We start from the raw sequence: 14819 nt of genomic DNA on the forward strand, positions 1-14819 counted from the left end.
CAGCCTTGAGACTGGTTAGTACTTGGATGGGAGTGTTATGTTCTTAAAGCTTTTTATGATCCCAATTTCTATTTCAGATTCACTTTTTTCTGCAGTAGAGAATTTTACAGAAATTGCTTCTAAATTCAATGAGAGACTCCAAGACTTCGACAAAACCAAGTATGTTGTACATATATTTATGCCTACAGTAGGTACATAGTAGATATTCAAAAGAAGTACTAATTTATGTCTTTATTGTTGAAATATCTGTGGAATCTTTTTGCTGTTTTCTGTCTCTCCACTATAATGCAAACTACACAGGATTTCCATGTCTCTCTCAAAGCCTGGTTTCTGACATTTAGTGGGAACTGTTCTTCTCAGCAGTGTATGATTTGCCAACTGATTCCTGACAACCTACCCATCCACCTGAGCACAGAAGGTACTCTTACATGTGACTCCAGCTTTTCCCAGCATTTTTCTGTATTTCTTCAATATCTGTACATCATATTTCAACTAAATCCTCCTATTCCCAGAGCACACATTTCTGCCTCTTGAATTCATTACCTGTACTCCTCATTTCTACTTCCAGCTGGGAAAATTATTTTATCCAGAAGAGTAAATATTGTGGAGTTTTTATTTTTGGAAATGTTAAACATTTCAGGTTAATTCTATGTATAATACTTAATTTGAACAAAATTTTAAGGGTAGAAAGAAAAACTTTGGGAATAACGAAGTAAAAGAAATTTAAGCAGAATTTTGAGGGTGAACAAACAGTATCATGGCATAAATACCAAATGCGTGGTAACTGATGCAGAAATACAAAGATAAGAATACACTATCTAGAAATAGGCCCAATGATATCTAAGTATAAGTAACTATTTGTAATTAAGAATACAGAAAACATCAGAGGAAATATTCATTCAACAATAATATTGTGTAAAAACTTTAAACAACTGATAAAAAAGTAAACTCAGATTCCCACTTCAGATTTTATGCAAACATTAACAACAGGAACAGAAGAATTATTTATTAAAATGGGAATTTTTTGAAAGAGATGCCAAGTTTAAAAACAAAGGGGAATATTCAATGTTATAAGACTTGAGAATATTAAAATAGTCCAAAGTATGAAAATTCACACTCAAAAGCAAAGAAAAAGGAATTGAAAACTTCCGTCCCTGTCAATATGGAAACAGACTAATGTACATCATGAAGATTTGTTTTGAAAATTGATAAAATCCAAAAGAATAAAGTTGAAAGTATTGGCAATGGGTAAGATAATTCATAGAGAAGATATTACCTGTAAAGACACATACAGTAAAATATTAAGTTCACAAATATAAATTAAAATAGCGTTTTGCTATTTTATATCAAGTCAATTACAATTTAAATGCTAGTTTTGTCCACTGCTATAGGCAGTACACTGAAACAAATGCTGTCATATATGTCTAATAGCATTGTAAATTATTTTAATGCTTTTTGTTTAAAAATTTATTTATTTGAAAATCAGAATTATAGAGAGAGGAAGAGATAGAGAGAGATCCTCCACCTACTGATTCACTCCCCAAATGGCTGCACATACCCAGGGCTAGTCCAAGCCAAAGCCAGAAGCTTGATCCAGGTCTCCCATGTGGGTACAGGAGCCCTAGGGCTTGGGTCATATTCCATTGCTTTCCCAGATGCCTTAGCAGAGAGCTGGATCACAAGTAGAGCACATGGGACTCTAATTGTTGCCCATATAGGATTCTGGCTTTGTAAGCCATAGTTTAACCCATTATGCCACAATGCTGGCCACAATTTTAACATTTTTTGAAAAACATAAATATATAATAAGTTTCTAATGCCATTATTGTGTCCTTATGCTTAGAAATAGTGTTTACATTTCTCTAATTTTTTCTTATGAAAAAGATTCAAGTTTGGGAGGAAAAAAGTTCTTGAGAAAAATATGAATTATAGAATTGTGACATTGAATAATTCAAAACAACATAATGCCTAAGGAGAGAAGCTACCTAAAAAATTAGATATATACCATTTGAACATTTATTATCATTAAAATTGATAATTCTAAAGATAATATAACGATACTTACAATAAAATGGGTAGTAAACAAAGAATATAAAATAATATAGTTATTTTTTACTGAATGAAAATAGCAAAAAATTTATAGGGAGTAAAATGATTAGTATAACAATTGTATTATGCTGAGATAAATATGGGAGAATTTTGTCTTATACTCAACTTTTTTTTCCAAATTTCTTGGGTCTAAAACAAATAAAAAATTACAAGTGTATTGTAAGGTGATCCTAAACATCATATAAATCTGTAAAGCTTATTTTCTATCTTTTAAAAAATAAGTAAGTTTACTTTGGAAAAACTGCCTCATGGATTGAATTGTTTTCTTAGGTCACATAGCTCTCCCTTTCCCGAGTCTTTCTGTATTTGCCATATCCTCTCTAAATGACAGGAACAATCTATGTCTCTATATGATGTTTGCAAATCGTGATATAACTGCAGTACATACTAATGGTAAATGATGAATAGCAGGAGTTAAACTGGATATTGAATTTCTCCATAAAAATTCTGAAACATAAGGAAAAGATAGTCTCAATCTTGCTTTTCTTGGATCAGTGCCTTGGCCCACCAAAAGATACAGGGTGTAGACTTCTTAGTATCTTCCAGCTCACGTAGCAGTCACCCTCGAGACCTATTGACTCAACTCTGGTGTTCTGAGCATGGACCTTCCATGGTTACCTCAAATTGCATTCCGCTCCATATGAGGAACATTGGAGAGACTTTAGCAGTAGCCGTAAGATTAGGTATCTAGAGGGGGAGGTGTGGGCGCTTGTGCAATTAGATGTATGTCTGTGTATCCACATGGATCTCCTTTTTAAAAAGATTTATTTATTTATTTGAAAGAGTTACAGAGAGATAGGGAGGGATGGAGAGAGAGAGAAAGATTGATTGATTGTGATTTCATCTGCTGATTCACTCCCCAAATGGTTGCAACAGCCAGATCTGGACCAGGCCAAAGCCCGGAGCCAGGAGACTTTTCCAGGTCTCCTACATGGGTGCAGGTGCCCAAGAATGTGGGCTTTCCTCCACTTCTTTCCCAGGCATATTAGCAGAGAGCTGGATTAGAAGTAGAACCTCCATGATTTGAACCAGCACCCATATGGGATACTAGCATTGCAGGTGGAGACTTAACCTGCTACATGATAACACTGGTGCTGAATCTCTGTATTTGAAACAATGATTTGTGAATTAGATTGACATAGCTTCATATTGCAATTATCTTTTATTCAATTGTCTCTTTCCTTTATGTGAACTGCTAACAGATAAGGTTTATGCCCCATTATATGCTATCACAAAATCTGAATTTGTGAGGCTAAATAAATGCTGAAAATAGCTTAAATCTAAATGGTGGATATTTTAGTTATTACTGTATCCTTTTCATTAATGTAATGCAGTTGTAAAAATTATACTGAAATTATCACTCTAAAGTTTAATAGCTGTGAACTTGAACAAGTAATTTAACTGCTAACCTGTAATTGTCTAACCTAGGACAGGGGCTATTACTCTTCTCAACTTTCAGAATTGCTCTGAAGATTAAAATAGTATGCTTACAAATATTTAAAATAGTAATTGGCACACAGGAAGTGATTTGCTAAATTCTGTTATTAAAACTAAATAATAAAAAATTAAGGTCTAAACATTTTTCAATAATACTGAATGATTCCTTTAATAACAGTACCCTAACACCAGGCTTTGTGCTGTGAACTCTGTTATAGCAAGAAATGTTTGGTGTATCACGGCCATTCAAATATTTTGAAAAATGGAGGAAACACAGTATCTTGCACTTGTAATAGATTTATCTTCTTTTATTATTATTATTATTATTATTATTATGTATACTGCCACCATCTGTCACTTGGTAAATCTTCATAATTTGCCAGGTACCTTACTATGAATGGATTATCTCATTTCAATACTGATATTACTTCTATGAGTAGATTATTAGGCCAATTAAGATGAATGGAGTCCTGCCTATATTTATTTACCTAGGTTTATCAATGAATAATTATTTCCATGCAAATACTGCCATCATTGTTTTCACTGGTACATGTAAATACTTGTGTGGTTTTATAAGTCTGTGTAATCCTATTAAAAATGAAGTAACTGTGTATAATATTCTTAAAATGCATGGTACAGTAATTTAAATATACTAACATGTCTAACTTTGTTCTATATGTTTAGTTTTCTGGGTAGTATACATATTTTCTTCAGGTTTTAACTGTGTTAGCTTCCTTTTTCAGCCCAATTCTGTTGAGAATTGTGAATGATCAACTGATGTTCCTGGAACGAGCCTTCATTGATCCTTTAGGGTTACCAGACAGACCTTTCTACAGGTAAGAAAAATTATTATTCCTTTCTATAATATTTTTATTTATTTGTTACACTGTGGAAACAGAAATTTCTTTTAAAGGTTTACTTATTTATTTGAGAGTCAGAGTTACAGAGAAAGAGGGAGAGACAGAGAAAGAGGTCTTCCATCCACTGGCTCACTCCATAGTTTACAATGGCCAGGGCTGGGCCAGGCCATAGCCAAGAGCCAGAAGCTTCATCCAGGTCTGCCACATGACTGACAGGGGCCCAAACATATGAACGATCTTTAACTTCTTTCCCAGAGCTATTAGCTGGGAGCTGGATAAAAAATGGAACAGCTAGACATGCACCAGCACCCCTATAGGATGCCAGCATTGCAGGTGGTGGTTTTACCTGTTAAACCACAATGCTGGCCCCCATTTTTTGTTTCTAACTATGAAAATATGTTTATATTTGTCAATTTAGAAGATCCAGAGAGCTACAGACAGAAAATAAAAACTTCCCCCACTGCATCAAATATAAAATCATGTTTATATTTTGGTGTATATTAATTTTAGCCATTTTCTTGTTATAAATATATGTTAATATATACACAGAAAAATAAATCTATGTACATATAAGTATTTTATAATATATTTATTTACTTATTCCTCTAATATTAACATTTAGGGGGTTTTTCCCCTAAACCTTGACAACTCTTTCTGATAAATATCAGTTATCCCCAGGCTCATCTTACTGAGTATTGTAGAATGAATTAGACCATTGGAGAGCTAGAAATGTCTCTTCCTTCATATCCAGGGATGTTTTTGTTTAGTATTCATGTCTGGAGTTGGGGCATCATCCAAACAGGCTTACTGGCTTGTCAATGTGAGCATGACTGCACCCTTTTATTTCTTTACCTCTTTGCTTTGAAATTTGTCCTGGAAAGGGCTATTGAATAAACTGGCTTTACTCTTGAAATAAAAGTCTTAAAGTCTTCTACCTACGTCATGTGGGATATTACAAAATTGTTTTCAATGATTCTTCATGCTTTAAACAAATTGTTCCAACATGTTAGTGAAACTTTTTTAAAGAAGAGAAAAATACACAATCAGTAATTGGGTGATTGCAAACAGGACTTCAATAGTCATATTGTGTATAATTCAGGGGGTAGTGTGATATAGGAAAATATAAGCACTAAAATTTTGCAGAAGTGTATTAAGATAGATGATTAAATCACTTAACCTATTGGAGCTGTTTCCTCCTCTATGAAAAATGGATGTCCACTTTTTATGATTTATATATTAGGATGAAAAAATTACAAGTAAAATTTTAAAAGCTAACATGAGGAGATTGGATTAAGATAGCAGAATAGGAGCCGGCGCCGCGGCTCACTAGGCTAATCCTCCGCCTAGCGGCGCCGGCACACCGGGTTCTAGTCCCGGTTGGGGCGCCGGATTCTGTCCCGGTTGCCCCTCTTCCAGGCCAGCTCTCTGCTGTGGCCAGGGAGTGCAGTGGAGGATGGCCCAGGTGCTTGGGCCCTGCACCCCATGGGAGACCAGGAAAAGCACCTGGCTCCTGGCTCCTGCCATCGGATCAGCGCGGTGCGCCGGCCGCAGCGCGCCGGCCACGGCGGCCATTGGAGGGTGAACCAATGGCAAAGGAAGACCTTTCTCTCTGTCTCTCTCTCTCACTGTCCACTCTGCCTGTCAAAAAAAAAAAAAAAATAAGATAGCAGAATAGGGAGGGAGCTTACTGCTCTAGTCTAGGAGAAAATAGTTTTAAAAAGTTGAGGAGAGTGCAATCTCAGGGAAGAGTTAGGGAAAAACAGCAGAGGAAACTCCATACAAATGGGAGGGAATTGTGGCCCTACATGAAGGGTGTGGACACATACAACTCCAGGACTCCAGCAGCCAAGAACCTCAGCACCAGCTCTGGAGTGAGGTAAGACCAATCTGCAGCAGCCCAAGCCACTGAAGATAAAGCTGAGGTAACAGCCCTGCAGGAATTTGGCTTAGAATCCTGTGGAGACAATGTGCATGCCAAATTAGAGGGGAAAATAGAGGTGGGGGAGGCTCATTTCTCTCTCCCACTGGTGTCCTGCAACAAACCAATAGAGGGTGGGTGCCATTTTGGATGTACACAACAGCTGTGCCAGCCTATGTGCTGGCACCCGGCAACCAGCTAGAAAGAGATGCCTGAGTCTGGCAGGGAGCCACAGGGGGCTGAGTGCTGTTGACTGTGGGAGGCTTGTGTGCTAGGATTGTAAAAATACTGTGTCTGCATGGGAGCACTTAGCGTGTGGCTGGGTCTTTGAGCAATCACTGTGGGAGGCTCCAGACACTCAGGGCTCCCTAATTGCTTGGTAAGGGTCATTGCTGAAGAGTCTGTGCTTACATGGAGGACTGCACAGATCTTTTGTGTGGTTCTTGTGGCAGTACAGTCAAATATTATACCCACTCGGGCTAGCACTCAGGCACTGGTCTCCTTTGAGGATAGGAGGTAAGCTGAGACTACACCTGCAGAGCAGAAAATTAACCTCCCCTCTGATTAAAAAAAAAAAAAAAGAAGAAGGGATTTACCACGCTCAACCTGGGTGTGTCATTTTGGGCACCCCCTTCACCCTGGAGCACTTAGAAGAACTCCATGGCCACACCTACCACATACCTTTAGGTATTCACTGAAAAAGTGTACACTCCACTAATCCACAGAGGCATAGAACAAAGATAATAGCCATCACAGAGAAAAAAAAAACAATAAACCAATGAGTATCTCCACAAATGCCAAATAAATGTAGCAATTCAAGAAACAAGAATAAGGAAGACAACATGACACCCACAAAAGAACATGACACTTCAATACTAGAATGTGAAGATGAAGAGATTGAAGACATGTCAGAAACGAAATTCAAAAAAATTGATTGTAGGATTACTTAGAAGTAATCAGAAGCAAATCCATGAACTAATGAAATCTATACATGACATGAAATAAAATTTCTCCCATCAAAATAAAATCTTGGAAATGAAGAAATCAATAGAACAAAGAAAAAATACAGTAGAAAGCCATAACAACAGAATCAGTGAAGCAGAAGAAAGAATATCTGACTTAGAAGACAAAGCACAGGAAATTATACAGTCAGAACAAACACAAGAATGAATTAGAAAACCTAAAAAAAAAAACAAACACTTTTGGGAATCTATAGGATACTATCCAACAACCCAACATACAAGTCTTGTTGAACCCAACATACAAGTATGTTGAGTTCTTGAAGGCTTGGAAAGAAAGGATTAGATGGCCTTTTAAATTAAATTATTACAGAAAACCTCCCTAATTTGGAAAAAGAAATGTTCATTCAAGCACAGGAAGCACATGGAACTCTTAATAGATATGACCATAAAAGATCTTCACCATGGCACATTGTAGTCAAACTCTCCACAGTAAAACATAACGAAAAGATTCTAAAATGTGCATGAGAGAAACACCAGATTACTTTCAGAGTATCTCCAATTAGACTCACAATGGATGTCTCATCAGAAAACCCTTCAGGCTAGGATAGAATGGAGAGATATATTCCAAGTCTTATTTTTTTTAAGATTTATTTATTTATTTGAAACTCAGTTACACACAGAGAGAAAGAGAGGCAGAGAGGCAGAGAGGCAGAGGGAGAGAGAGAGAGAGAGAGAGAGAGAGAGAGAGAGGGAGGTCTTCCATCTGCTGGTTCACTCCCCAGTTGGCTGCAATGGCTGGAGCTGTGCTGATCCAAAGCCAGGAACCAGAAGCTTCCTCAAGGTCTTCCATGCAGGTGCAGGGTCCCAAGGACTTGGGCCATTTTTACTGCTTTTCCAGGCCACAGAAGAGAGCTGGACCAGAAGTGGAGCCACCAGGACTTGAACTGGTGCCCATATAGGATGCTGGCACTACAGGTGGCAGCCTTACCTGCTACACCACAGCACCAGTCCTCCAAGTCTTGAGAGAAAAAACTGTCAACTCAGAATGCTATACCCTGCAAAGCTCTCATTTATGAATGTAGGTGAAATAAAGGCCTTTCATAACAAAAAGAAATTGAAAGAATTTATCACCACTCATCCAGCCTTACAAAAGATAATAAGGATGTGCTGCCCACAGAAACATGAAAACATAGTCATCACTATGGAAGAAGGTAAAGGAAGGAAAGCTCCCAGCAAAAGTACAAAGGAAATCCAAAATAAAAGGAATATTTATGAAAAATGGCAGGGCAAAATTGTTACTTATCAATCACTTTGAATGTAAATGGCCTTAACTCTCCAGTTATAAGACAGACTGGCTGAATGGATTAAAAAACAAAACCCATCTATTTGATGCCTACAAGAAACATATCTCACCAACAAAAATGCATGCAGACTGAAAGTGAAAGGATGGAAAAAAGATACCCCATACCAACAGAAACCAAAAAAGGACTGGTGTGGTCATCTTAATATCAGACAAAATAGACTTTAGCACAAAAACTGTTAAAATAGACAAAGAAGGGTACTATGTAATGATTAAGAACATAAGCAAACATGTGGAGACTGAACAACATGCTCCTGAATGAACAGTGGGTCATAGAAAAAAGAGAAATCAAAAAATTTCTGTAAACAAATGGAGACAACAGCACAACATATCAAAACTTATTGGATATACCAAAAGTAGAATTAAGAGGAAAGCTTATAGCAATTTGTGCCTACATCAAGAAATTGGAAAGGCACTAAATAAATGAGCTATCAATGCATCTCAAGGTCCTAGAAAAACAACAGCAAACTAAACCCAAAACTAGAAGGGGAAAAGAAATAATGGAAATTAGAGAAGAAATAAAATTGAAACAAAAAAAATAGAAAAGATCAGCAAAATGAAGAGCTGTTTTCTTGAAAAAATAAACCAAATTGACATGCCATTGGCCCAACTAACCAAAAAATAGAAAAAAAGGAGGGAGTAAACACAAATTAATAAAATTAGAGATTAAAAAGGAAATGTTAACAGCAGACACCACATAAAGAGAGTCACCAGAAATTACTATAAAGAGCTGTATGCCAACAAACCAGAAAACCTAGAAGAAAGGGACACATACAAACTACCTAAATTGAGCCTTGAAGACACAGAAAACCTTAGCAGACCCATAAACAAGACAGAAATTGAATCAATAATAAAGACCCTCCCCAAAAAAGTCCAGGACCAGATGGCTTAACTGCTGAATACTATCAGACATTTAAAGAAGAACTAACACCAGCTTTTCTCAAATTATTCAAAACAAAAGGAAAGGAATTCATACATTCTTTCTATGAGACCATAATCACCTTAATAATGAAATGTAAAGAAGATACAACAAAGAGAACTATAGACCAATTCCCTGATGAACATAGATGCAAAAATCCTCAACAAAATACTAGCCAATCAAACCCAACAACACATCAGAAAGATCATCCACCTGGACCAAGTGTGATTTACCCCTAGGATGCAAATTAAAGAATGTGATACATCACATTAACAAACTGAAGAACAAAAAGCATGTGATCATCTCAATAGATGCAGAAGAACCATTTGATAAAATACAACACCCTTTCATGATGAAAACTCTAAGCAAATTGGGTATAGCAGAAACATTTCTCAACAGAATCAAGGCAATTTATGACAAACCCACAGCCAGCATCCTCTTGAATGGAGAAAAGTTGAAAACCTTCCCATAGATCCAGAACCAGACGGGGATGCCCACTCTCACCATTGCTATTCAATATAGTCCTGAAAGCTTTAGCCAGAGCTGTTAGGCAAGCAAAAGAAATAAAATGGATACAATTTGAGAAGGAGGAAGTCAAACTATCCCTATTTACAGATGAGATGATTCTGTATATAGGGGTTACAAAAGACTCCACTAAGAGTGTTGGAACTCATAGAAGAGTCTGGTAAAGTAGCAGGATATAAAATCAACACAAAAAATTCAACAGACCTTGTATACACAAATCAGGCCACAGCCAAGAAAGAACTTCTAAGATCAATCCCATTCATGTTAGCTACAACAAAATTTAAATATCTTAACCACAGATGTCAAAGATCTCTGTGGTAAGAATTATAAAACATTAAAGAAGGAAATAGAAGAAGATACAAAATAATGGAAAAACTTCCATGTTAATGGACTGGAAGAATCAATTTCATCAAAAATATTGATACTATTGAAAGCAATTTACAGATTCAATGTGATACCCATCAAAATACTAAAGACATTCTTCTCAGACCTAGAAAAAATGATGCTGAAATTCATATGGAAGCACAGGAGACCTCAATTGGTGAAAGCAATCTTATATAATGAAAACAAAGCTAGAGGCATCACAATACCAGTTTTCAAGACATACTATAAAGCAGTTATAATCAAAACAGCCTGGTGCTGGTGCAAAAACAGATGGATAGACCAATGGAATAGAATAGAAAAGCCATAAATCTAGCATCTACAATCACTTATATTTGAATAAGGAGCTAAAACCAAACTCTGGAGTAAGGACTGTCTCTTCAACAAATGGTGCTGGGAAAACTGGATTTCCACATGCATAAGTATGAAGCAGGATCCCCCTACCTTATACCTTACACAAAAATCCACTCCTAGTGGATTAAAGACCTAAATCTATGACCTTATACCATCAAATTATTAGAGAACATTGTGGTGGGCCAGTGCCATGGCACACTAGGTTAATCCTCTACATGTGGTGCTGGCATCCCATATTGGTGCTGGGTTCTAGTCCCAGTTGCTCCTCTTTCAGTCCAGCTCTCTGTTGTGGCCCAGGAGGGCAGTGGAGGATGGCCCAAGTGCTTGGGCCCCTGCAACCACATGGGAGACCAGGAAGAGGCACCTGGCTCCTGGTTTCGGATTGGCATAGCTCTGGCCATTGCAGCCATTTGGGGAGTGAAACATTGGAGGGAAGACCTTTCTCTCTGTTTCTCTCTCTCTCACTGTCTGTAAATCTACTTTTCAAATAAATAATAAAAAATAAAAAATAAACATTGGGGAAACTCTTCAAGACATTGGCACAGACAAAGAGTTCTTGGAAAAGACCACAGAGATATAGACAATCAAAGCCAAAATTGACAAATGGTATAGCAGCAAATTCAGAAGCTTCTGTACTGCAAACGAAACACTCAGCAAAGTGAATAGAAAACTGACAGAATAGGAGAAATTATTTGCAAACTATGCAACTGATAAAGGATTAATAAGAAGAATATATAAAGAAATGAAGAAACTCAACCACAACAAAACAAACTACCCAGTTATTAAATGAGCAAAGGTTGTAAACAGACATTTTTCATCAGAGGAAATCCAAATTGCCAACAGATGCATGAAAAAATACTCAGGATCACTATCCATCAGGGAAATGCAAATCAAAACAGCAATGAGGTTTCACCTCACCCCAGTAAGAATGGCTTTTATACAGAAATCAACAAACAACAAATGCTGTCGAGGATATGTGGAAATAGGTATCCTAACCCACTGTTGGTGGGAATGTAAGTTTTTAAAGCCACTATGGAAAACGATATGGAGATGCCTCAGAAATCTGAATAGAGCCCTACCATATGACCTCTTCACCCCACGCCTGGGAATTTACCCAAGGGACATGAAATCAGCATATGAATGACTTAACTGTACCCCATGTTTATTACAGCTCAACTAACAATAGTTAAGACATGTAATTAACCCAAATGTCTGTCAACTGAAGACTGAATAAAAAAATTATGGGATATGTATACCATGGAATACCACAGAGTTTAGAAAAAAATGAAATCTGGTCATTTGCAACAAAATGGATAAAACTGAAGACATCATACTTATTGAAATATGACAGTCCCAAAGGGACAAATACCATATGTTCTCCCTCATCTATGATAACTAATAGAACACCTAAAAGGCAATATGTAGAAATGAAATTGACACTTTGAGAAGCAATGACTTTGAACAGCCCTTCTCTTGACTGTTGAGTAACAGTTTTCTCCCCATAATATTTGTTGAGCTGTTAACATAAAGTTAAACATGTGTATAAAATTAATTGAAAATACATCTTAGTAAAAAGAGTGGGAGTAAAAAAGGGAGAAGGGAAGTTGGAGTGTGTGTGGGAGGGCAGGCACAGTGGGAAGAACCAATATGTTCCTAAAGTTGTAACAATGAAATGTATGAAGTTTGTAGCTGTGAAGCTGTGTAGTTCTGCATACATTCCTACAGATTTACTTCTAAGTGTACAGTTTGAAAACTTGCCATGGAACCCCAAATCTCCTTAAGCTGGGTGGGTGGTTAAAAATAACATTTTAAGTCTTAAAGTGATCATATAGATAGGATTAAATATTAAAATGATCATATAAATAGGATTAAGTGTTTGGTGATAATAGATAAAATTAAAAAGGAATGAGTACTTCAACATAGGAAGCAGTCCATAGAGCAGACTCATAGAATGATGATTACTTTAAGTAGCACTCTGACCTCAGAATCAGCCCTTAAAGCATTCTGTTCCGGCTGAAAAGCCCAAGAGAGCATTTCAGGAATGGAAAGCCATGACACTGCTGCAAAAAGTGGCCTACATGAAGGATCTCTGTGGGTGAGACGCCAGTAGAAAGAACTGGTCATCAAAGAGGGAGGTACTTTTCTCTGAAGGAAGGAGAGAACTTTCACTTTGCTTATGGCCTTCTCTAAATGTGGAAGGAGTTTGTGGATTCAAAAGGCTTCCTTAGCCGAGGAGCTCATATCAAGACCCTTGGGTGATCACTGACATTATACATAAGAGTGTTAATTGTTAAATTAACAATAATAGTCACTGTGTACTAACTTCCCATGCAGGACCTCTGTCCTCAAAGAGTTGTATTATGAGAGTTAATAGTAAAGCTTGTTCTCAAGGATTTACTTCATTTTATTAAGTGGAGGATATTCTTAGGTCTCATAAGTTATCATTATGTCTAAGTGTTCACAAAATATGTATCATTCTTGGGTTCTTCTTTAAAGTTAATTAAGTTTCTTAAAATGATTTTAAAGAAAGTGAAATTAGCTTCAAGATGCAATGACTTTGAACAGTCCTCACCTCAACTGTTGAAGAGCAGTTTTTTTTTTTTCCATACAATTTGTTGAACTCTTTACTTAGTACAGAATTAATCTTCTGGTACCAAGTTAATTCAAAATAGGTCTTAGTAAAAAATAGGATGCAGAATAGGAAAGGGAGGAGGAAGGGTGGGAGTGTGGGTGGGAAGAATCACTATGTTCCTAAAGTTGTGTTTATGAAATGCATGATGTTTGCATTCCTTAAATAAAAGGTTTGTTTGGGAAAAAAATAACAAATATCACCAATAATGGGTAAGCAGCTGGTGTTGCTATCATTGTTACTGTTATTTGCTTAAAGTCAAAATATAATCAGGACATATTTATACTAGTCTTTGGGGACAATTGAACATAGAAGTTCAGTTTATAAGTGGTTTATTAAAATCATAAAATTATGGATAAGTCATTCAGGAACTATAGACTGTTCTTTTTTTTTCTCTCTTGCATATCATTTAGGTAACTAACGTTAAACTATTTTATCAACAGGCATGTCATCTATGCTCCAAACAGCCACAACAAATATGCAGGAGTGTCATTCCCAGGAATTTATGATGCTCTGTTTGATATTGTAAACAAAGAGGACCCTTCCAAGGCGTGGGAAGAAGTGAAGAAACAGATTGCTATTGCAGCCTTCACAGTGCAGGCTGCAGCAGGGACTTTAAGAGAAGTAGCCTAAGAAGATTCCTTAGAGAACACAAACTGAATTTGTATGGTATATCAGTCAGAAAGAACCATAGTGCCCATTTGTTTCCCAAAAGTTTGTAGGAAAATTAAATTTAAAGATAAAGTAAAAAATAAAAACTTCATCCACATAAGCTCCATCAAGTTCAAGACACTATTGTAAGTGACGATACCATCTTTTTAGTCCACCCTTAAAAAGTTGAGTGTTCTGGGAATTTTGCCATGTCAATGCAATATTTCTATATTATAAACTGAGGAAAATTCAGTGCCCTTTAAACAATTTTTTTAATTAGTAAAAAACAACTTAGTAGGAGCCAGATCAGGACTGTAAGTTAGATGCCTTGCTTGGTAAGAGGAACATGCAGGAACATTAGGAAGAAGGATTCTCCAGTGTTTTTTTGCCTAACATTTTGGCTAACTTTTCCATGCCACTCTAATTATAAGCAGATGTTATTATTTCTTTTGCCTTTGAGAAAGTAAACAATGAATAATAAAGGTAGACTTTGAGAATTTTTAAAAACTACTGCCATGAACTTTATTCTTTACCTGGCTGCTTTTGCTTTGACTGAACCCCTTCCATCTCCTGGTATCCCTTGCTTTGATCATGCTTTGCTTTCAGTATTGTTCTGGGAAAGATCTGCTTAATCTCCTGTTACCATCCTTGAAATAAATACTTTAGAATCTTGATCCCACCTATTTCAAATCTTCTTTGAAAGCTCTCTTCTAT

General features: G+C 36.6%; 1 protein-coding gene across 7 annotated transcripts in view; it reads left to right on the top strand.

Annotated features, from left to right (window-relative positions):
* The window catches only part of FOLH1 (folate hydrolase 1), a 64756-nt gene extending 49977 nt beyond the window's left edge, over positions 1-14779 (top strand). For all 7 annotated transcript variants that reach the window (XM_051820868.3, XM_070076646.2, XM_051820875.3 and 4 more), the window contains 3 exons: positions 78-159; positions 4290-4382; positions 13898-14779. In XM_051820868.3, the coding sequence (XP_051676828.3) occupies positions 78-159; positions 4290-4382; positions 13898-14087 (365 nt within the window). In that variant the 3' untranslated portion in view covers positions 14088-14779. The remainder of the gene's footprint in view (positions 1-77; positions 160-4289; positions 4383-13897) is intronic.
* The last annotated feature ends 40 nt before the right edge of the window (positions 14780-14819 follow it).

The sequence above is a fragment of the Oryctolagus cuniculus genome, chromosome 1 (genome assembly GCF_051225735.1).
Source record: "Oryctolagus cuniculus isolate XC-2025 breed Fujian yellow rabbit chromosome 1, ASM5122573v1, whole genome shotgun sequence".
Classification (NCBI taxonomy): domain Eukaryota; kingdom Metazoa; phylum Chordata; class Mammalia; order Lagomorpha; family Leporidae; genus Oryctolagus; species Oryctolagus cuniculus.